This window comes from Crocuta crocuta, unplaced genomic scaffold (assembly GCF_008692635.1).
Source record: "Crocuta crocuta isolate KB4526 unplaced genomic scaffold, BGI_CrCroc_1.0 scaffold130, whole genome shotgun sequence".
NCBI lineage: Eukaryota > Metazoa > Chordata > Mammalia > Carnivora > Hyaenidae > Crocuta > Crocuta crocuta.
In genome coordinates, this window is record NW_027527920.1 from 2257432 (window position 1) to 2279926 (window position 22495).

Sequence of the window (22495 nt, forward strand, 5' to 3'; positions counted from 1 at the left end):
AGCACCTTTTACTGTGTCTGTTGGCCATCTGCATGTTTTCTTTGGAGAAATGTCTGTTCCCATCCTCTGCCCATTTTTTAAATCAGATTTTTTTTTAAGTGTGAATTGTATGAATTCTTTATATATTTTGGATATTAACCTTTTATCAGAAAATCATTTGCAGATATCTTCTCCCATTCAGTAGGTTGCCTTTTCATCCTCTTGATTTCCTTTGCTGTGCAACATTTTTTAGATTGTTGTAGTCCCTATGTTTATTTTTTCTTTTGTTGCTCTTGCCTAAGGAGACAAATCTGAAAAAATATTGCTAAGACATCAGTCTTAGAGGCTAAGATGCTAAGATGTCTGTTTTATTTTAGGAGTTTTATGGTTTCAGATCTTAGATTTAGAAGGCTTGGTTGTAATCCATTTTGAGTTTAGTTTTGTATATGATCTAAGAAAGTGGCCCAGTTTCATTCTTTGGCATGCAGATGTCCAGTTTTCCCAACTAATTTATTGAAGAGACTGCCTTCTCATTGTATATTCTTGCCTTCTTTGTCATAGATTAACTGAGCATATAAATTGTGGATTTATTTCTGGGCTCTCTGTTTTGCTCCATTGATCTAGTGTCTGTTTTTTAAAATTCTAGTACCATACTGTTTTAATTGCTATGGCATTGTGTAGTATAGCTTGAGATCTGGGAGTCTGAGCCTCCAGCGTTGTTATTCTTTCTCAAAATTGCCTTGGTTATTTGGGGTCTTTAGTGGTTCCATATAAATTTTTTTTATTACTCTGGTTCTATGGGAAAATGTTATTGGTTATTTTGATAGAGATTATATTGAATCTGTAGATTGCTTTGGATCGTATGGACATTTTAACAATACAAATATTTCTAATCCATGAATGTAGTATATCTTTGCATTTATTTGTGTCCTCTTCAGTTTCATCAGTGTCTTACAGTTTTCAGAGTACAGGTCTTTCACCTTGTTGGTTAAATTGATTCCTAGGTACTCCTTTTGACCTAATTGTAAATTTGATTTTTTTTCTTAATTTCTGTTTCTGCCTGTTACCATATAGAAATGCAACCAATTTTTGGATATTTGTGTCTTGTAACTTTCCTGAATTCATTTATTAGATCCCACAGTTTTTTGGTGGAGTCTTTGAGGTTTTCTATATAGAGTATTGTGTCATTTGCAGACAACTGTCTGTAATAGTTTTACTTTTTCCTTAGCAGTCCAGGTGCCTTTTATTTATTTTTCTTGTCTGATTACTGTGGCCAAGACTTCCAGTACTATGATGAATAAAAGTAGCAAGAGATACATCCGTGTCTTATTCCTGATCATAGAGGAAAAGCTTTTAGCTTCTCACCATTGAGCTTAACACATGATGTTATTTGTGGGTTTGTCATATATAATGGTCTTTATTATGGTGAGTTATGTTCCCTCTGTACCCACTTTGTTAAGAGTTTTTATCATTAATTTGTCAAATGCTTTTTCTGCATCTGTTGATAAGCATATGATTTTTATCCTTCATTTGGTTAATGTGGTATGTCACATTGATAGGTTTGCAGAAATTAAACCATTCTTGTGTCCCTAGAATAAGTCCCACTTGGTTGTGATGAGTGATCTTTTTAATGTATTTTAAATGCAGTTTGTTAATATTTTGTTGAGGATTTTTGCATCTATGTTCATCATTGATACTGGCCTGTAATTTTCTGTTTTTGTAATGTCTTTGTCTGGTTTTGGTCTCAGGGTAATCCTGGCCTGGTAGAATTAATTTTGAATCATTCCTTTCTCATCCTCCTCCTCTTGTTGTTGTTGTTTTTAATAGTTTGAGAAAGAGGTTATAACTGTTCTTTAAATGTTTGATAGAATTCACCTGTGAAGCCATTTGATCCCGGACTTTGTTTTTTGGGAGTTTTTTGATTACTGATTTAATTTCATTACTAGTAATTGTTCTATCCAGACTTTCTGTGTCTTCCTTGGAAGATGTTTGTAGCGGTATGTCCGTTTCTTCTAGGTTGTGCAGTTGGTGCATAATTTTTGTTAATAGTCTCATAATGCTTTGTATTTCTGTGGTGTCCATTGTAACTTCTCTTTCATTTCTGATTTTATTTGAGACCTCTCTTTTTCTTGATAATTCAGGCTTCAGTTTTATCACTTTTGTCTTTTCAGGGAACTAACCCTTAGTTTCATTGATCTTTTCTGTTATTCTTTTAGTCTCCATTTCATTTATTTCTTCTCTGATCTTTGGTATCATTTCCTTCCTTTTACTGACTTTGTATTTTGTTTGTTACCCTTTTTCAAGGTTAAATTATTTATTTGAGATTTTTCTTGTTTGTTGAGTTAGACTGCATTGCGATAAACTCCCCTCTTGTAACTGCTTTTGTTGTGTTGCAAAGATTTTAGAACACTGTATTTCCATTTTCATTTGTTTCAAGGTTATTTTTTAAAACTTCCTCTTTGTGGGTAGGGCACCTGGGTGGCTTAGTCGACTTCAGCTCAGGTCATGATCTCACAGCTCCTGAGTTTGAGTCCCACATTGGGCTCTGTGCTGACAGCTCAGAGCCTGGAGCCTGGTTCAGATTCTGTGTCTCCCTCTCTCTCTCTCTCTGCCCCTCCCCCACGCACATGCATGTACTCTTTCTCTCGCAAAAATAAACATTAAAAATTTTTTTTAAATAAAATTTCTTCTTTGATTTCTTTGTTGGGCAGTTGGTTGTTTAGTAGCATGTTGGTTTGCCTCCACATGTTTGTTTGTTTTTTCTCAGTTTTTTTTCTTGGAATGAATTTCTAGTTTCATATCATTGAGGTCTGGAAAGATGCTTGGTACGATTTTAGTCATCTTAAATTTATTGAGACTTGTGGCCTAACATGAATTATTCTGGAGAATGTTCCGTATGCACTTGAAAAGAATGTGTATTCTGCTGTGTTTTGGTAGTGTTCTGTATATCTGTTAAGTCCACCTTGTCTAATTTGTCATTGAAAGCCACTTATTTCTTTTTTGTTTGGGTGATTTATCCATTGATGTAAGTGGAGTGTTAAAATCCCCTACTATTAATGTATTACTGTCAGTTTTTCTCTTTATGTCTGTTAATATTTGCTTTATATGTTAGGTCTCCTATTTTGGGTGGATAGGTATTTACAATTGTTAAATCCCCTCGTGGGATCATTATGTAATGACCTTCTTTGTCTTGTTAAAGTCTTTATTTTAAAGTCAATTTTGTTTTATATAAATATTGCTATCCCAGCTTTTTTGTTTGTTTCCATTTGCATGGAATATCTTTTCCATCCTTTCACTTTTAGTTTTTATTTATGTTTAGGTCTCAAGTGAGTCTCTTGTAGGCAGTATATTGATGGTTCTGATGTTTTCATCCATTTAGTCACCCTGTGTCTTTTGATTGGAGCATTTAGTGCGTTTACACTTAAAGTAATTATTGATAGGTATGTACTTATTGCCATTTTGTTAATTGTTTCCTTGTTGTTTTTGTAGTTATTCCCTGTTCTTCTCTTGCTCTCTTCTTTGTGATTTGATGATTTTCCTTAGTGTTATGCTTGGATTCCTTTCTCTTTATCTTTTGTGTATCTGTTGTAGGTTTTTGGTTTCTGGTTACCATGAGATTTGTATATAATGTCTTATGTATATAGCCGTCTATTTTATGTTGGTGATTGGACACATTTTTTTAAAAGCCCTTTATTTTTATTCCACTCCCACCCTATGTTTTATGCATTTGATGTCATATTTTACATTTTTAAAAATTTTATCTCATAACTAGTTATTATAGATATAGTTGATTTTACTATTATTGTCTTTTGCATTTACACTAGCTTTATAAGTGACTGATCTACTACCTTTACTATATGTTTTTACCAGTGAGGTCTTTTTCTTTGATAATTTTCTTTTTTTTTTTTTTTAATGTTTTATTTATTTCTGAGAGGGAGAGAGTGCAGGGGAGGGTAAGAGAGAGAAGGAGATACAGAATCTGAAGCAGGCTCCAGGCTCTGAGCTAGCTGTCAGCACAGAGTCCGATGCGGGACTCGAACCCATGAACCATGAGATCATGACCTGAGCCGAAGCCGGACGCTTAGCTGACTGAGCCACCCAGGCGCCCCTTTCATAATTTTCTTCTAATTATGGCCTTTTCTTTTCCACTTAAGCAAGTCCTTTAACATTCCTTATAAGGTCAGGGGCGCCTGGGTGGCTCAGCCGGTTGAGTGTCCAACTTCGGCTCAGGTCATGATCTCATGGTTCGTGGGTTCGAGCCCCGCGTCGGGCTCTGTGCTGACTGTCAGCTCAGAGCTTGGAGCCTGCTTCGGATTCTGTATCTCCCTCTCTCTTTGACCCTGCCCTGCTCACGCTGTCTCTCTCTGTCTCTCAAAAATAAATAAAACATTTTTTAAAAAAATTTCTTATAAGGTCAGTTTAGTGGTAAACTTTTGTTTGTCTGGGAAACTATCTTTTCTTCAATTCTGAATGATAATTCTGCTTAGTAGAATATCCTTGGTTTTAGCTTCTTTTATCTCTTCAAATATATCGTGTCACTCCCTTTTGTTTTGCAGTTTCCACTGAAAAGCCAGCAGATATTCTTATGGATATTCCTTTGTGCTTAACTAATTGCTTTTCTCCTGCTGCTTTTAAGATTCTCTCTTTATCTTTAATTTTTGGCATTTTAATTATTATGTCTTTGTGTGGATCTACTTGGCTTCTTCATCTTGTCTGAGGCTGCTAGTGCTTCCTGGATGTGGATGTCTGTTTCCTCTCCTGGGTTGGAGAAGTTTTCTTCAAATAAGTTTTCTGCCCCTTTGTCTCTTAGACCAATCCATTCTGTGTCCTCCAAGCTGCTGTTGATTCCCTCTAGTTTATGTTTCATCGCAGTTGTTGTTCATCTCTGATTAGTTCTTTTTTATATTTCCTGTCTCTTTGTTGAAACTTGTACTGAGTTCATTTGCTCTTCTTCCAAGTTCAGTGAACATCTCTATGGCTACTACATGGAACTCTTGTCAGGTAGATTGCTTGTTTCTCGTTTCGTTTAGTTCTTTTTTCTGAAGTCTTGACGTGTTCTTTCTTTGGAACATATTTCTGTCTCATTTTCTGTCTCCCAGTGTTTGTTCCTATATATTAGGTTTTACAACCACATCTTATGCTCTTGAAGGTGGTGGCCTTATGTAGAAGGTATCCTTTGGGGCTCAGAAGTGCAGTCACCTCTGGTCAAGCAGGGGCACTCTGGAGTGTCACCTGTGTGGGCTGCACACATCCACCTCTTGTGTCTGGGCTGCAACTGCTGTAGGCATGCTAGTGGGTGGGCTTTGCCTGGCTAGCTCAGAGGCCAAGCCAGTGAGGGGTACTGGTGGTTGGGCTGGCCTGCCTCTGCCTAGGGCAGAAGTCACTTTGGAGGATCGCAGATCCCAGCTGAGGCTGCCTACCAGGTGTGGTAGGGCGAGAGCCACTACAGAGGGGTGCCTGCCAAGGTGGGCAGGCTGGGCAGAGGAGGTCCGCAGGGGAATGTGGGAACAGGGTCAGCAGTTGTAGTGAAGTAGATAGATAGTGCTAGAACTTTTGCTCCCTAGTGTCAAGACAGCTATGCTGAAGGAGGAAAAAAAAATGGTACCTGCAAATGCTTCTGTTCGCAGAGAAAGTTCCTGCAGATCCCTTTCCCTCCAGCACATGTCCTAAAATTAGTCAGTAAATGTCTTCTATGGCTCAGGTGCTTTTCAAACTGCTGCCTCTGCACTGGATCTGGGAGTGATTGAGATTCTGTGCAGGCCCTTTGATATTGAAGTCTCCATTTACTATAACCTTCCTGCTCCCCCACAGTCAAGCCCCTCTGATTTTCAAAGCCAGATATTATGGAGGCCTATCTTTCCAGTGCAGATCCCTAGGGCAGGGAGTGCCCAGTGTAGAGTTTGCACCCCTCACTTCTCAGGAAGACCTCCACATCTGTGATATCCCTCCCACTTGCTGGTCAGCACATCGGTAGTTTGGTTCGCGACCAGGCCGTGTCTCTTTCCCTTCTGCTCATCTCAGTATGTCTTTTTCCTTTTGTGGAAGAGTTCTGCTAATCTTTAGGTCATTCTCAGGGAGAGTTGCTCTATATGCAGTTTGTGGGAGGAGGTGTGCTCAGGATCTTTCTACTTTGCAGCTTCCCTTCATGATCCCTTTTTTTCCCCCTTAGTTTGCTTAGAGGTTTATCAGTTTTATTGATCTTTTCAATAGTTAATGAGCTTAGGTTTTATTGGGTTTTTTCTCTATTATTTTTTTCTTTTGTATTTCATTGGTTTCTGTTTATGTTGTTTAACTTGCTCTTCTCTTTCTACTTCAAGGTAGAAGCTAAGATCATTGATTTGAGACTTTTCCCATTGTCTGATCTAGTGGTTTAGTGCTATAAATTTCCCCTTAAGTGCTTCTTTAGCTGCATCTCACAGATTTTGATACATTGTGTTTTTCTTTTCATTCAATTCAAAGTGCTTTCTAATACCCTTGTGATTTCTTGAGATGGACTATTTGATAGCCCATCCATGAACTATTTAAAGTGTGTGAGGGGCACCTGGGTGGCTAAGTCGGTTAAGCGTCCGACTTCGGCTCAGGTCATGATCCCATGGTTGGTGGGTTCGAGCCCCGCGTCAGGCTCTGTGCTGACAGCTAGCTCAGAGCCTGGAGCCTGTTTCGGATTCTGTGTCTCCCTCACTCTCTAACCCTCCCCTGCTCACTCTGTCTCTTCTCTCTCTCAGAAATAAATAAAAAACATTAAAAAAAAAAATTGTGTAATTTAGGGGCACCGGGGTGGCTCAGTCGGTTAAGCATCCGACTTCGGTTCAGGTCATGATCTCACAGTCGGTGGGTTCAAACTCCGCGTCGGGCTCTGTTCTATCAGCCTGCTTCAGATTCTGGGTCTCCCTCTCTTAAAGTGTGTGATTTCATTTCTGAATATTTGGGGGTGTTTCCAGATATCTTTCTGTTACTGATTTCTATTTTAATTACATTCTGGTCAGAGAATATGCTTCTCTGACTCCTGTTAAATTTATTGAGACTTTTTATGGCCTGGAAAATGGTCTTAGTGAAGTACAAAAGCATGTATATTCTGCTATTGTTGAATGGAATATCCTATAAATGTCAGGCCAAGTTGATTGGGAATGTTGCTCAGGTCTTGTATATTTTTATTGATTTTGTGTGTGTTTATCAATTATTGAGAGGCAGTTATTAACATCTACATCTGTAGTTGTAGATTTATCTTTTTCCTTTGCAATTCTGTACCTTTTTGCTCTGTGTATTTATAAGCTCTGTCATTAAGTATATAACTATTTATGATTGATATATCCTCTTCATGAATTGACCCCCTTTATCAGTTGCCAGGGATAAAGAAGGTCATTTTATATTCTTTGAAATCCATTTTGATTAAAACTTACTTTTGTAGCTTTCTTTTGATTTGTGTTAGTGTGATATATCTTTTTCCATTTTTCTGTTTTTTTCCCTCATGGTGGCTTTATTTTTAAAATTTATTCCTTGGGCGGTGGGAGGATGGGCAAAATGAGTGAAGGGGAGTGGAAGTTACAGGCCTCTAGTTATGGAATGAAAAAGTCATGGGGATGAAAGGTATAGTGTTGAGAATCTAGCCGATTGTATTGTTAAAGAGTCTGGTGAGGGATGGTAGCTACACTTGTGAGCATAGCATAACATATAGACTTGTTGAATCACTGTATTTTACACTTGTAGCTAATGTAACATTGTGTGTCAACTATACTTCAATAAAAATTAAACTAAAAATAATGGTAATAATATATCTAGGGGTGCCTGGGTGGCTTAGTCAGTTAAGCATCTGACTTCGGCTCAGGTCATGATCTCACGGTTCATGGGTTCGAGCCCCACGTCAGGCTCTGTGCTGACAGCTAGCTTGGAGCCTGGAGCCTGCTTTGGATTCTGTGTCTCCCTCTCTCTCTGACCCTCCCCTATTCACGCTGTCTCTCTCTCTCAGAAATAAATAAAACATTAAAAAAATTTTTAAGTAGTAATAATATATCTAGATAAAAACATAAAATAGTGACTTATAGATTTCATAATTTAGTTAATAAATATATTTCTTGTAGGCAGCATATATTTGGGGCTTGCTTTTTAATTTCTTTAATGTTTGTTTATTTTTGAGAGCGAGAGACTGAGTGCAGGCAGGGGAAGGACAGAGAAAGGGAGACATAGAATCCAAAGTAGGGTCCAGGCTCTGAGCTATCAGCCCAGAGCCCAACATGGGGCTTGAACGTACAGATCACGAGTTCATGACCTGAGCCAAAGTCTGCTGCTTAAGCAGCTGAGCCACCCAGACACCCCGTGGGGCTTGCTTTTTAATCCACTTTGACAGTCTTGTTTAACTGGACTGTTTAGGCCATTTACATTTAATGTATTTCTTAATAGATTAGATAAATTTAAGTCTGACATCTTGCTATTTATTCTGTTGTCCAAGCTCTTTATCATCCCTTTTTCCTCTTTTTCTGCACTCTTTTGAGTTTTTATATTATCTTCTTTGGTTTATTAGTTATAATTCCTTGTTATTTTAGTGAAATCTTTAAGAATTATAGTGTACTTTTTAGCTGTCCCAGTCTGTTGTCCGTGATATCACACCTCATGTATAATGTAAATACTTTGTAGTAAATGGGTGCTTCCATTTCCCCCTTCTGGTCTTTATAGTGCTATTGTCATATGGCTTACTTCTGTGTATATTATAAACCTCATACTATGTTGTTAATATTGTTCTTTAAGCAGTTGATTATCTTTTGAAGAGATTTCAGTAATAAGAAAAAGATCTTATATGCTTATGCATAGTCACCATTTCTGGTGCTCTTTATTCCTTTGTTTAGATCTTTATTTCCATCTAGTATCATATTCTTTCTGCCTGAAGGATTTCCTTTAACATTTTGTGTAGTGCAGGTCTGCTGGTGATGTAGTCTTTCAGATTTTGTATATCTGGAAATTCTTTTAAAGTAATTTGATGGGGGGGTGCCTGGGTGGCTTAGTCGGTTAAGCATCCGACTTTCGCTTAGGTCATGATCTCGCAGTTCGTGGGTTCGAGCCCCGCGTCGGGCCCTGTGCAGACGGCCAGCTCAGAGCCTGGAGCCTATTTCAGAGTCTGTATCTCCCTCTCTCTCTGACCCTCCCCTGCTCACGCTCGCTCTCGTGCTCTCTCTCTCTCTCTCTCTCCCCCCCCTAGAAATAAATAAAAATAAATAAAAAATAAAATAAAAGTAATTTGATGGGGCATTTGTAGGTCTTACTCTGTTTTTGGGTTTTTTTTTTTTTTCCCTGTTATGGATCATTGTCCTTTGTTGCTAAATGTTTAAGTTTTTGAAAATCATTGTTTTCATATATTTTGTCTGTTTTCTGTTGTTGTTTTGGGCAGAAGGGTAAATTTAGCCCTTGTTATCTCCTCTTGGAGGCTTATGTTCTGGCCAGGAATTAGAGAAGAGAAGTAAAGTGGTAGCTGTACAAACAAGCAGTTAATTAGCAAGTAAATGCCTTTTGAAGCTTCTAGGTAGAGCATATTAAATCTGAAATGGTGTTGATCATCTCTGCAGACTTTCCTTTACATCCCTGTCCAAGCCCTCATTGTTTGGTGGTTTTGAGCATGTTGGTCTGGCTGGGAGTGGGGTCCAGACCTGTCAGGGCAGAAGCAGCAGCTTATGGGAACTGAAAACAGCAGCACATGTGAAATGACTTCTTGAAGAAATAGCCAGGGAAAGGCTCAGGTTAGAGTTGAAGAAGAGGTTCGGGGAGTGTTGCAGAGCCCCTTCCCCCAGCTTGCTGAATTGAGGTGCTCTTTAATTCCCATCTCTGGAAGGCTAGTCTGCTCACGTAACAACTGAGTGCAGTAAAGAGCCCAATCCGACAAATTAGGTCCTGTGTGTGGTTAGGGAGGCTCTTTTCTATAATGTGTAAAAGTCAAACTGAATTGCTTTCATCTGGCCACTTTGAGCAGGCAATATCCCATTTGTTTGCCTATATAGGATGTGAGTGAGTGAAGAAAAGAAAGTGGTGGAGTGGGTCTTAGGTTGCTTGAACAGCCATAATAACAAAATGCCATTCTGGGCAGCTTAAAGAACAGAAATTTATTTTGTCACAATTCTGAGGCAAATCAACGTTCCAACAGGATCCAGCTTCTGAGGGCTGCTTTCTTGGCTTGCAGCCACCTTCTTGCTTTTTCCTTACATGGCCTTTCTTCAGTAGGTATGCTGGAAAGAGAGAGATTTTCCCGTTCTTAGGCCACCAATCTACTGGATTAGGACCCCACCCATATGACCTCTTATGACCTTACTTAACCTCCTAAAAGCCCTGTCTCCAAATACTATCACACTGGCAGTTAGGCTTCAACATAGGAATTTGGGAGAGGACACAAATTTTCAGTCCCTAGCAGGGTGTATGAGATTCAGCAGCTACACGAGTACCTAACATGTATTACTTGGGTCTTTTGTCAGCCCCTCATTTCTGGTGGCCATTCCTTCCAGAGGCCCAAGCCCTGTTAATAGCTCCTCCAAACCAGAAACTTTGGAAATTAGATTTGGATTCTAGTTTTTTGTTGAAATGAATAGGAGTGGTCTGGATGTACCTTTTCTGTTATTATATTGATTCCATGGGGACAGGGCCAGGCCTCCTGATAGGTTTCCTGTTTCTTGTCTCCAGGTTCTTCTTTGCGGTCCAGTTGGTCCAAAGCTGCATGAACTTCTTGATGATAATGTGTTTGTTCCACCAGAGTCATTGCAGGAAGTGGATGAGTTCCACCTTATTTTAGAGTATCAAGCAGGTAAGAGAAATGACTAAGTAATGGTGTGAGACTGGACAGGGACAGGTGTGTTGTCAGATTGTGGTGTGACTATGCTGGAAATTTATCTTTGTACATTGGTGGGACCCTTTCTTGCCTTACTGCAAGTTTCCTGACCTCTTGGTTCTACTGAGCTGATAACTGACCATTGTCTCAAGAATGACAGAGTATTATAGTATTGAAGAAAATCTCAGATCTGCAAACAACTTATCTAAACCCAAGAGAAATCAAGCTGTAAGAAAGTAGGCATCTTGAATGAAAATGTGTTAAACGTACATATACAAAGTTTTTCTTTATTACTAAGGAAAGAGAAGGGCAGGTAACATCTGTTCAGCACTGTGCTGGATTGTGCTCTAGGCTTTTCTGGCCAACTGTTCCAAGCTGTTTCGGATTGATTCCAAGCCTCTGGCAAACTTCTTTTGAAGCATTTCATTTTCCCTTGGGTATGGAAGTGGAAGTGTTTGTATTTCACAACACTTAGATTTCCTCTTATATAATATTCCAGTGTTTTATCAGTCCAAATCCAGCCCATCCGTCGTCCCTCCTGGTAGAATTTGTGTGTTACAGAAATTACAGATCTAATTCTTAGAGAATCCTAAATACTAAACATATTTTAACTGCTTATTTAATTCTGTATATTTTCTGTTGGATCTTTCCTTTGCTCAGAACTCCGACTCTTAAATTTCTGATTCAACAGATTATTAAAGACTCAAGCATATAAACAGACTAATTGGTCCCTTAAAGCAGTACTTAATAAGCTTCAGTGAACTGCTCCCAAGTCAATTAAGAGAATCTCACCTTCTGGAGTAATTAACTTTAAGATATGAAATTGAGTGTTTCTTAAAATGGTTTTTTTCCTCCATGTATGAAAAAGGAATTGTTTGTTTCTAGTTCTCTTTTGGGTGCTTATTGGAATCTGGAAGCTTCCTGACTTTAGGAAGGGCAAGATCTGAACATTATGGACGGAATTTTGCAGTAGGCAATTCACATTTAATCATATACAAGTTTTGAGTTTCTCAGAAACTCAGAATGATAGTTCTTACTGCCTGAAGATTGTGGTGAGGATTAAGAGGATTACTGTGTACTGTGAGCACCTTCAGTGGAAGGCACGAACAAGACTGTTTGACTGGAAGGGTCTAGAAGAGCTAAAGATGTGCCTTTGAGGTGCTGCTACTGCCAGTTCCAGGCTTCTGTCAGTTGCACCCTGCTGGTGCTCACATGGTGAACTGGGGACCTTTCTGGTTCCTGGTTTCTCTCATGTTCCCTGCCAGCCGCAGGGTGGAGAGACTGCTGTCTTCAGTATGATTTTGCTGTTGGATTTCACAGCTGTGCCTCGTGTGGAGGTAAGAAGATGGCACAGCTTACCTTGAAAGGAGACTGTCTCCGTCCTTGGGTTTACGAACCCCGCACTTCAGTTTTTCTTCTTTGGGCCTTATTTTCTTAGAACAAAGCAGGGCCTCCCGTTGAACTTTATATGACGTTCATTTAAATGAAACTTGATATGAAGTTACATTCTCACTGGCCCTTGGAGGGAATCTAGTCTGGTGGCAGAAGCCCTCAGGCTGCTTCCCTTACAGAAGTCTGTCCCCAGCTTCTCTCAAATTTAGATGAATAAATTCCCAGAGAGGATTTGTCACCTTTCATTTCTTCCTCCTTCCCTGCCAGACTCTCTCAGAGAAGCTTGTTTCTAGGCTTTGGGCCAAGGACCCACTGAGTCACTGCACAGGTTTTGCTGACTTCGTGGCCGAAGGGCAGGACTTAAATTGAGTGAAGGGCTCACTTAAGAGAAACACGTTCAGAGCTCTGTGACAACAGGGCGGCGTGGAGGTTCCTGGCTCACCCTGTCTGCGATCCAGTTGTTCTGTCTCTCTGAGGCCACTTCATCAGTCCTGTGTCCTGTGGGAACAGCCAGGGAACAGCTCTCCACTTCCCTCCTTGTCTTTCCCTTGCAAAGGCCCGTGGGTTGCCTCTGTCTCTTTTTCCCTGAAGAAATCCCTTTGAGTGCCCTGTTGCTTTTTTCTCCAGGGATAAGTTAGGCGGTGCCTCTTGGCAGCTTTGCTCCCTAAGGGTCAGTTCCCGGTTCTTGCCCTGTGCAGGACGCTGACGTAGATTTCTCCTCTGTACAGAGTCTTGTCATTTGTGGGGCATGGGTGGGATTTGGAATCATACCCACATTTTTTGTTGTCACAGGCATTGAAGTCCTCAGTCTTTCCTCTTGTGCACTTGTTCCTTTGCTCATTATTTGTCCACACGCTACATGCGGGGGCAGTGTGAGGCTGGAGGGGCTGGTGACAGATGTGGCCCCTGTGCTCAGCTCACTGCAGGGCAGGGGCTCCTGTGCAGATGATTACAAAATCACGTGGCCCAGGGGCAGAAGCAGCTGAGTCTACTGGGGTTGGCAGAGTTAGGACAGACTTCGCAGGGGAGGCCGCACTTGCTCTGGGTCCTCCAAGATGAAGCAGGATGGGAGTGTTGTACTCAGCTGTGTAGACCATTACTGGGTGTGTTCTTTGGACAAATAGTAAGAAGGGGGCCAGGAATGAAAAGTATGTGGCATTTTAACCAACATAACCATTGTGTTGGGGCTTAGTAAATAGGAAATGTCTTTCTCTGTTTTCATAGATTTTTATACACATAGAAAATGTTTTCAGAGGAATGCATTCAGTAAAGCTGAACTCAAAGCAAAGATGGGCTCTCCCACCTTCACACCCACTCCAGAGTAAGCCCTGCACACGCATGCATACTCCCCATGGAGAGGCAAGGCTTCTGGTTTGGGAGGCCTGTTTTAGAAAGGAGGAAGTGGTTTGCTGATCAGCCTGAAGTAGGAGGAAAGCCTCTGCTGTGGTCTGCCTGCCTTGGGGAAAATCTTTCTGAAGGAACATCCAGGAAATATGATAGAAACCAGTATAAAAGCAGGCTTCGGTGTATGGGCTCTAATTTTGTAAATAGGATGAATCCTTCACTTGGGCGGAAAGCTATATAAACCCAGATTATAAAGCCTTGCAGCTGAGTCTTTAGAATTACCTTCATGCTGGCAGGGGCTCATTTAGGAATTGCCCTAAGCAGAAGCAAGCCTAGTAGCACTGGCCCTTGGCTTGACTGAGGTTCCAAGTCTTGAGTCTACCAAGTCTTGAGAGAAAGAGTGCTGTGCTCCAGCTGTGAGACTTCACCAGGTGAGCCTGGGGAGGGTACCTGTCACCTGTCCTGCTTCAGGACAGCCGTAGTGCACTCTTCATAAATGCTTGGCAGCTGTAGGTTCCCGATAGGTAGCTCTCTGCTCACCTGCACAGAAGGATCTCCAACCGTGGGCCTCCCCACCTGACATTTAAAACCCAGCTCCCCAGGAGATTCTGATGTGTGGCGGGTGCTGAGAGCCACTCCCGTGGATGGGCCCAGATCCTGAGCTCCTCCCTCTGCTGGGGTCAGTTCAGCAGATGCTGAGTGGGACTCTCCACAGGGGCCTGTGACAAGTCCTGTGAGAATCAGAGGCATACAGTGTTCCTTTTAGAGAGCTGGCATTCCATTTGGGGAGATGTGGCACAAATGTGTGCGAAGTTAAGGGATGGTGTAAGTTTGAATACTAGTTCAGAACAATAGAAGAGATAGCTCAAAGCAAAATGCTATTCACCAAACCACGTGAAGGGAGATCTCTGTGGATACACCTCAGGCCAGAGCAGTCAGCGGCCACTTAGGAAGGAAGTAGCATTTAACCTTGGCCTTGAGCAGTCATTATTCCAAAGCAGCTCACTCACAGAGAGCTACAGCAGCCAGATACTCTTACCTTCTGGATCAAGTGCAGGAAACCGCCCACAGCAGCCGGGAGGAAAGGCTGCAGTCAGCCTGACTTTTGGAATTTCAGCTTCTGTAGGTCTCTGCTAAATGAAAGGTGCTCGGGGCGAGGCTGTGAGTCGGGAAGTGCTTCGAGAAAGGCAGCATGTCCCGTGGGCAGGGGCACAGGTGTCCTGTATGAGAGCCCAGTGGGCAGTGGAGCTTTCCCGGGACTAACTGCCAGCCCCTTGCCAAAGGCATAGAGCACCCAGGCCGTGTGTGTTGTTTTGTGGGGTTGGGGTTGGGTTTTGGTTTGTTTGTTTCATTACCAACCACGGTCCTCCTGGATGCACGCTGTGCTGGGCCATTGTAGCTGGGCTCCACTCAGCCAGCAGCCAGCTTGCCCAGAGCTAGGGCCCCAGTGAGGCCTCCGTGAGCCCCCACAGCTAGGAGACTTAAAGCCTCTTCCTTTTCTTCCCATTGTGTTGACTGGGCTTTTCTAGGGGAGGAGTGGGGCCGGTTAAAAGCTCCACATGCCAACCGCTTCATCTTCTCCCACGACCTTTCCAACGGGGCCATGAATATGCTGGAGGTGTTTGTGTCTAGCCTGGAGGAGTTCCAGCCAGACCTGGTGGTCCTCTCTGGATTGCACATGATGGAGGGACAAAGCAAGGAGCTCCAGAGGAAGAGGCTCTTGGAGGTAATAGCATTGTCACAGAATCTCACAGATCTCAGCTGCCGTTTTTCCTCAGGTTCCTGCCTCTTTCCGCCTATGCAACTTGCGCCACATGGTCTTCAGTCCTGGCCACCCCAGGAGCGTTCACGGCAGCCGGCTCTGAGTCCTGCCTCCTGGTGCTCTTCCAGGTGCCCGGGCAGCAGCTTGCCTGAGCACCTCTTCTTGCCTGAGCCTCTGCACCCTGCGCCACGCTGGACGTGGCTGCCAGCCACGGTGTTTGTGGTCTGCGTCCTCTGTGTCGTGTGTGCCGTCTCTTCACATCAGCTGTGCCGTGGCTCCTACAGGCTCTACCACAACTGGAGCCAACCGCTCGGTGTAGGCCCCTGGGAATAGGCTGGCTCCATGAGCACACAGGGGCAGTTCTTGGTGCCCTGAGTCTGTGACCCCAGTGCCTCCCTGTTGGGAACAGCAACCCCTGTCTGGAAGCTGTGGTGACCCCCGAGGCTTAGAGCTTTCATGATGATGCAAATAAGGCAGTGACCAGAGGCACTGCCTGTCAGCCTTGACCCTTTCCTCTTGCATGACTTCTGTCTCTAATGGCACTGCTGCCGTCTTCTCTTTGCAGGTTGTGACCTCCATTTCTGACATACCCACTGGTATTCCAGTTCACCTAGAGCTGGCCAGTATGACCAACAGGGAGCTCATGAGGAGCATTGTGCATCAGGTAACCACTTGGGCAGCATGTGAGGCCCTCTGGAGCCCTCACCTTTGTGGGCCTTGCTGACAAGCGCCCTTGTCCCATGGGGCCAGCTCTTTGGGCTCAGGGCCTGGCTTACTGAGGTGGATGTTCTGTCACACAGACCCGGGGCCGTGGAGATCCAAATAAGGAGCCAGGGCCATTCTGGAACAGGATCTCCTACTATGTTAGAAGTATGGCAGCGTAACTGGTGGATTGGTGGGTCCTGTTTCTCCTGAAATGGAGAAGTTGGAAGTGGATGGTGTTTGTGGTAGAACTCCAAGGAGAAAGTGCAGGTGCGCTCAGCTGCTCTCAGTTGGACCTCCAGAAGCTCAGAGGAGAGGAGCTCTGGGGGAGCTGCACTCCCTCACCACCAGGCACCAAAGGATTCAACTCCTGCCTCTGGACGGCAGCAGTACTTAGGTGGATCCAGGAGTGTAGTGCTTGCACACACACTCCGGAAGCCGGCGTTGGGAGGCCAGTTTGTCGCTCTCTAGCTTTATCAGCTTAGACAAGTTACTTAACCTTTCATTGTTTCAGTATTTAACCTGTTTAATGGGTAATATATTCATGTGGTTCAAAATCCAAAAAATACTAACATACACAGTGAAGTCTCCCTCCCACTGTTAGTAATGTTCTCGGTTTCCTGTGTATGCCTCCACAGCCACTGGGTACAAATATAAGCAAACGTGGGAATATATCCTTATTCATCCTTTTTTTACCCCAAAAGACAGCACAGCGCACTGCACATCGACTGTTATGCACTTTGCTTTTTCTCACTGATGGGACTTTGGAGACCTTTTCTCCACCATCCCTTGGGGACCATCCTGTCTGTCTTTTCACAGTAAGGCGGCAAAAGGGAGCGTGTGGGGCCCCCAGGTTGTTTACCCCGCACCATCTTGATGGGCGTCTTGGTTTCTGTCCTCTGCTGTCCCGTAAAGAGGTGCAGGGGAGAAACTTGTACGTTTCATTTCCCTGCAAGCAAGTAGGTATGTATGATGAATTCTCAGGAGTAGAGCTGCTGGGTGGAGCAGAAAAAGCCTTTGTAAATTTAATGCTGCCAGATGCCCTCCATGAGACCTGTGCCCATTTACCGCCACTAGAATTCTTTACAAGTGCTTATTTCCTCTTTTCCTTACCACCAGAACGTGATTAGAAATGTGTATTCTTTTACCAATCTGACGAGTGAAAAATACTTGAGAATAGTTGTGTTTTCTTTTAATAGACTTTACTTCTCAGGGCAGTTTCAAGTTCACAGCAAAAGTGAGTAGCACACGGCNCCACACACAAGCCCATCACACCCCCACCCCCCCCGCTGCCGCATCGCAGCTGAGTGCCCGACCTTACATTCGCGTCGCCACTGCCCACGGCCCGTGGTTTACATTGGGTTTCGCACTTGCTGTTTCTCAGTGGAGTTTTTAATTTGCATTTCTCTTTTGAGGTTATCTTTTCACTTTTTAAGAAAAGCCATTTTTATTTCATTTTCTGTGTGTCTACGTGTCTACTTAACCTTTCTGAGCCTCAGTCCCCTTATCTATAAAACAGAGGCAGTCCATCCACTGAAAGGGTTACAGTAAGAATGGAATGAAATAAAGCCATCCACTCAGGGCCTGGCACAGAACATGCCATAAATGGAGGTGCTGTTACATTGGCGAAGGTACAGGCCATTGGTTTTTAAACAAATACATTCAGATGCACCCACACACACCCCCACCCTCCCGCCCACCCTCCAGGGCCTCCTGTTTCTTGCACATTCACCTTATGTGCGGTTCTCTGGCTCTAAGGAGAGAAGTGCTAAGTAAGAGGTAGTGAGGTAGACACAGTGGTTCCCCTCAAGACAGAAACAGGCCCAGCGGCTCCCGTTCAGTACCCTTTTGCACATGGTTATTTCTGAATACAGTCTTCCCTACCCCGCACCTGCTTAAAATGCTTAGCTCTAACCTAAAACATTTCTCCTTGCTTCTTGGGGTAGTGTACACGGAACCATGTGACCCTGACTGTGTGTTGCTAGGGCCTTCCATTTACCAGTACAGCACCCTGCTGGCACTCAGGAACGGAGAACCCTGTCCCACCAGTAAGAAGAGGGTCTGCTGTGCATGCAAAGGCGAAAGCTAGGCCCATGGAAAGCAATAGAAAATAGGTGTCCCCTCTGCCCTTTGTCTTAGATGAATATAACAAGACTTGAGTCTAAAACGGTGTTACTGCAACTTTCTGGTTAAATCCCGAGTGATAATGAAGGTGGAGTTAGAGGTGTAATAGAACAGCAGCTTGTGGTCTGTCACTTCCCCAGCGCGTGCATCAGGGGTGGGGAGTTCCGTGGTAAGAAGAAAGATGCTGTACTGCCTGCCTTCCCTGACTTTAGTCATTGGCTGTGTCCTGAGGCATCTTGGGAGCCAGATGTTCATCAGAAAGAAACCTCCATTTTGTTTTTGTTAGCAGGTCTTTCCCGCAGTGACTTCCCTTGGGCTGAACGAACAGGAGCTGTTATTTCTCACCCAGGCAGCATCCGGACCTCATTCGTCTCTCTCTTCCTGGAATGGCGTCCCCGATGTGGGTATGGTCAGCGACATCCTCTTTTGGATCTTGAAGGAACATGGGAAGAGTAAAAGCAGAGCCTCAGACCTCACCAGGATCCATTTCCACACGCTGGTCTATCACATCCTGGCAACCATAGATGGACACTGGGCCAACCAGCTGGCAGCTGTGGCTGCGGGAGCTCGCGTGGCTGGGACGCAGGCCTGTGCGACAGACGCCATAGACACCAGCCGGGTGTCCTTGAGGGCACCCCGTGAGTTCATGACCTCCCACTCGGAGGCAGGCTCCAGGGTCGTGATAGACCCCAGCGAGCCGGTCGCAGAGTGGCACAGGGAGGGGGTGTCCTTCCACTTCACACCAGTACTGGTGTGTAAAGATCCCGTTCGAACCGTGGGCCTCGGAGATGCCATTTCCGCCGAAGGCCTCTTCTATTCAGAGGTTCACCCTCATTACTAGGGAGGTGGCTGTGGGTCACTTTTTTGAGGGAGAGCTAGCCAGTTTAAGAATTACAGGAAAACTAGGATGGTGGGTGTCAGAACAGTTTCTAGATCTAATTGAAAGATAGCCAAAGAGACAACAGATTAAACTGTATCAGATACATTCCAGCCTGTTGACGATTTCACAGAAACATTTCAGGTTTTAATCAAAATTTAGCTGTCTACTAACGCGACTGGATTTTTGGTTTTTTATGTTGTGTGTTACAGGGGTAAAACTTGATTCCCATATCCCCATTTTATGTAGCATTGTCAAGTCTCTTAGCCCAGACTTTGCCCTGGAGAGCATGTCAGGTGTAGAAAGCACTTCCCGTATTGCCCCCTGCCCCCCGCCCCGCAGAAGGGCATAAGCGCATGCTCGCTCACCCCAACTCCCAGTCTCCAGCAAAGCCTGATGCGAGGGTCCCGCGTTCTCTGGGCTCCGCGCTCATGGGCAGGATCATGATTTCCATTCAGTGTTACAATGAAAATATTTAATGAGCACACCTTCTGAGTCTTCTGCTCTCAACCTTAAGAGAGAGCCACAAGTGAAGACAAAGCCATCACTCTTGAGCATCACAGTCACAGCAGAGGCCGGGGACCCTGCGCAGCCTTTGAGGGAGCCCCGCGTTCTGTGTTTGTTCGGAAGCGTAGCTGACCTGCAGGGCGATCGTGGGGGCTGCCAGGCCCTACCTTCGTGCCCTGGCTCCTGAGGTTGTAGGCTGGCTGGTCAGACGCCCCCATGCCTGGGTCCAGTCTCATCCCCCAGCTCTGGGCACACTTTCCACAGGGGAGGACTGATCTTTGTTCATTCAGATCCTTGAAGGAATTTGCGTTTACAACTGGAATATGCTTCTGTGTGTGTAACGGATCATGTTTGTTTTACATCAACACACCACATCCATTAAAAAGTTTTACCTCATAAGAGCCCCAGGATCATGAATAAATGTCATGTTATGTATTTATTTTTTTATAAATCAAGGAGACTTCTGTGTGCTTTTCAATATATTAAAAATAATTTACATTTCAGGAATCGTAAGTCTATGATTTTGTTTCTTCCACCACCACTGTGGAGCCAGATAAAGTATGAATTCTGACCTTGACTAAGGTGTGAGTTGTAGGTTACTCTGCTCTTGAAGTGTTTATCTCGTCTTCCCGTCACTGGGTAGGCAGTCCTGCACACTGAGCCTCAGCCATTAAGTCTGTCCTCTGTTGATTTAAGGTGACAGAAGACTGTAGTTTCAAGTAGCAAAGCCGCTATGAAACAGCAGTTTTAAGTGTTTGTTGAGCCTTCTCAGTTGTTCAAAGAACAGTATAAACATGGCTGCGGGTGGCAGGCCCACTTAGGTCAGGGGTGATGGTTTCATACCTGGCTCATAGCAGCTTCTGGAGCTGCAAAGCTACCTCAGGCGCTTCATTTATGACCTCTCCTTCCCTGCTTTGGGGAGGAAGGAAAGGCTTGATTACTCCTTTAAAGAAAATTTAAGCCTAGTACTTGAAATTCAAAGCAAGTAGCTTATTAAGGAAATCTCTGGCTGCTGTGTCTCTGCTTCCAACCTCTAAAATTAACACTTACGTTCTAGCCTGTTTGTATTAGAAAGGCTCAAGTGAAAAGAGATTTCTGTTTTCCCAAGGAGAATTGGAATCATTCATTGTTTACTTTTTGTAAACCTAAGACTTGGAGAGAACAGAGGTGTTTTCCCTGTGACTTTTTCTTCCCATCTAAATTGTGTCTACTGCGCCTGCCCTTGGTCTATACAAGTTCTCTAGTTTGCACGGGTGGTGTCAATAAGGTATAAACAGCGCGTACCTTAGAGCAGTGTTTTTCAAAAGATGGGTCTTGAAGTATTTATAGTCACTAAATCAATTTGGTCGTTAACACAAAGATGCATCCTACTCGGACAAGTATTGTTTTGTGAAGCCTTAACGTGGGCCTGAATGAGTGTGTGTAGTTGGGAACGTACGCGCGCCCCTCTGAACGCCCACCCTTTGGAGGAGTCCTCTAAGCTTTAGAAGGAAGACTGGACTCTTGGGACCTAGGAGAGACTTTGTGGAAGTGAGCTGGCAGGGCAGGACACAGGTGGGGCCTCAGGCCTCTCAACCCATTGCTCCGAAATGTATTTTACAGAAATTTTCACGTCCGACTTGATGTGAAGAAGTGTAAAAATCCACTGGACTAGGAAAGGGTGCCTGGTGAGAAATGAGCCTTCCTAAAAATGTTCTAACAAACACTCACTCTGATATTTGCTTGAGATTGATTTAATGCCCAAGAAGCGTCAGCACACAAAACACTGCTGAGGTAAGAATCTGGCCCAAACGGTAATCTCTATCTTGCAGACTGAGTTTGCATTTTATCCCGTCGAGTTTAGTGGGGAGAAGTGAGTCATCAGAAGAAATCCAGATTCTATGCAGGGTGTTGCAATGGCAATTGTATGACAGGGCATAGTACCTGTACTGAGCCTCACTTTCCTCATCTGTACAACGGGGTGTTGATTAAGAGAGAATGTTGTGCAAAATATTTAGCACAGTACATGGCACATATTTAAAAGTTCAGTGATTGTCAGTTACAATTACTAAACTGAACAGGCAATATCCTTGGTCTCTTTAGAACTGTTTGTTTTTAAAACATTGAGAAGCTACCACAGTGATGATTAAACATTTTACTTTGGGGTCTTGTTATAAGTAAATATTTGCATACAGTGAAGCTATACAAATTGCAAGTGTACCATTGAGTAGGTTGGACAAATGCATGTGCCCATCTAACCCACATGCCTATCCAGATAGTGTTCCCATCCCTCCAAAGTGGCTGAACCATTTTACTCCCACCAATGGTGTAGGACAGCTCTGGTGGCTTCTCAATGTCACCAAGATCTGGAATTGTCCATTTAATTGTAGCCATTTTGAAGGGTACAGAGTGGTATTTCACTGAGGGTTTGTTTTGCATCTATAACATTCTTTTTACATGCTTATTGGTCATTCATGTATCTTTGTGAAGTGTGCAAATCTGCCTACTCTCCCCCTCCCCACCCCCTCCAGTTGGGTTGTTTTAGATCTGCTGTTTGGGTAGTTACTTTTTTTATTGAGTTGTATGAGTTCTTTATATATTCTGGATATAAGCTCTTTGTCAGATATATTTTGTGACTGTGTTTTCCCAGAATATACTCCCAGTCTGTAGACTGATACTCATTTTCTTCATGGCTTATTGGTCTCACGCGCTGGGCTATTCCTGTCCTGCCTGTAGTCTCATAATTTTCTTCTAGGAGCTATAAAATTTTAGGTTTTACATTGAGGTCTATAATTTATTTTGAATTACTTTTGTGGATGCTAACAGATTAGAATCAGATCCACTGTTTTTTCTACACTGCTCTCCAGTCATTCCGGCACTGATGAAAAGACAGACTGATCTATTTGCCCCCGTGCGGTTGCTATTTTGGTCAAGTCTGGAAGTGAGGTAGGTAACGTAAGTCCTCCAACTTGGTTCAAGACTGCCTTGGATGTGCTGAGTCCTTTGTATTTCCCTCACATTTGAGAAC

The 22495-nt window shown here is 43.5% G+C and overlaps 1 protein-coding gene across 2 annotated transcripts in view; it reads left to right on the forward strand.

Moving 5' to 3' along the window:
- Positions 1 to 19995, forward strand: part of ADPGK (ADP dependent glucokinase) — a 34404-nt gene extending 14409 nt beyond the window's left edge. Inside the window, exons 4-7 of one of the 2 annotated variants that reach the window (XM_077746038.1) lie at positions 10636 to 10756; positions 15046 to 15242; positions 15844 to 15942; positions 18391 to 19995. In XM_077746038.1, coding sequence (XP_077602164.1) covers positions 10636 to 10756; positions 15046 to 15242; positions 15844 to 15942; positions 18391 to 18945 — 972 coding nt within the window. In that variant the 3' untranslated portion in view covers positions 18946 to 19995. The remainder of the gene's footprint in view (positions 1 to 10635; positions 10757 to 15045; positions 15243 to 15843; positions 15943 to 18390) is intronic. The other variant, XM_077746048.1, reaches the window with a different exon arrangement.
- The last annotated feature ends 2500 nt before the right edge of the window (positions 19996 to 22495 follow it).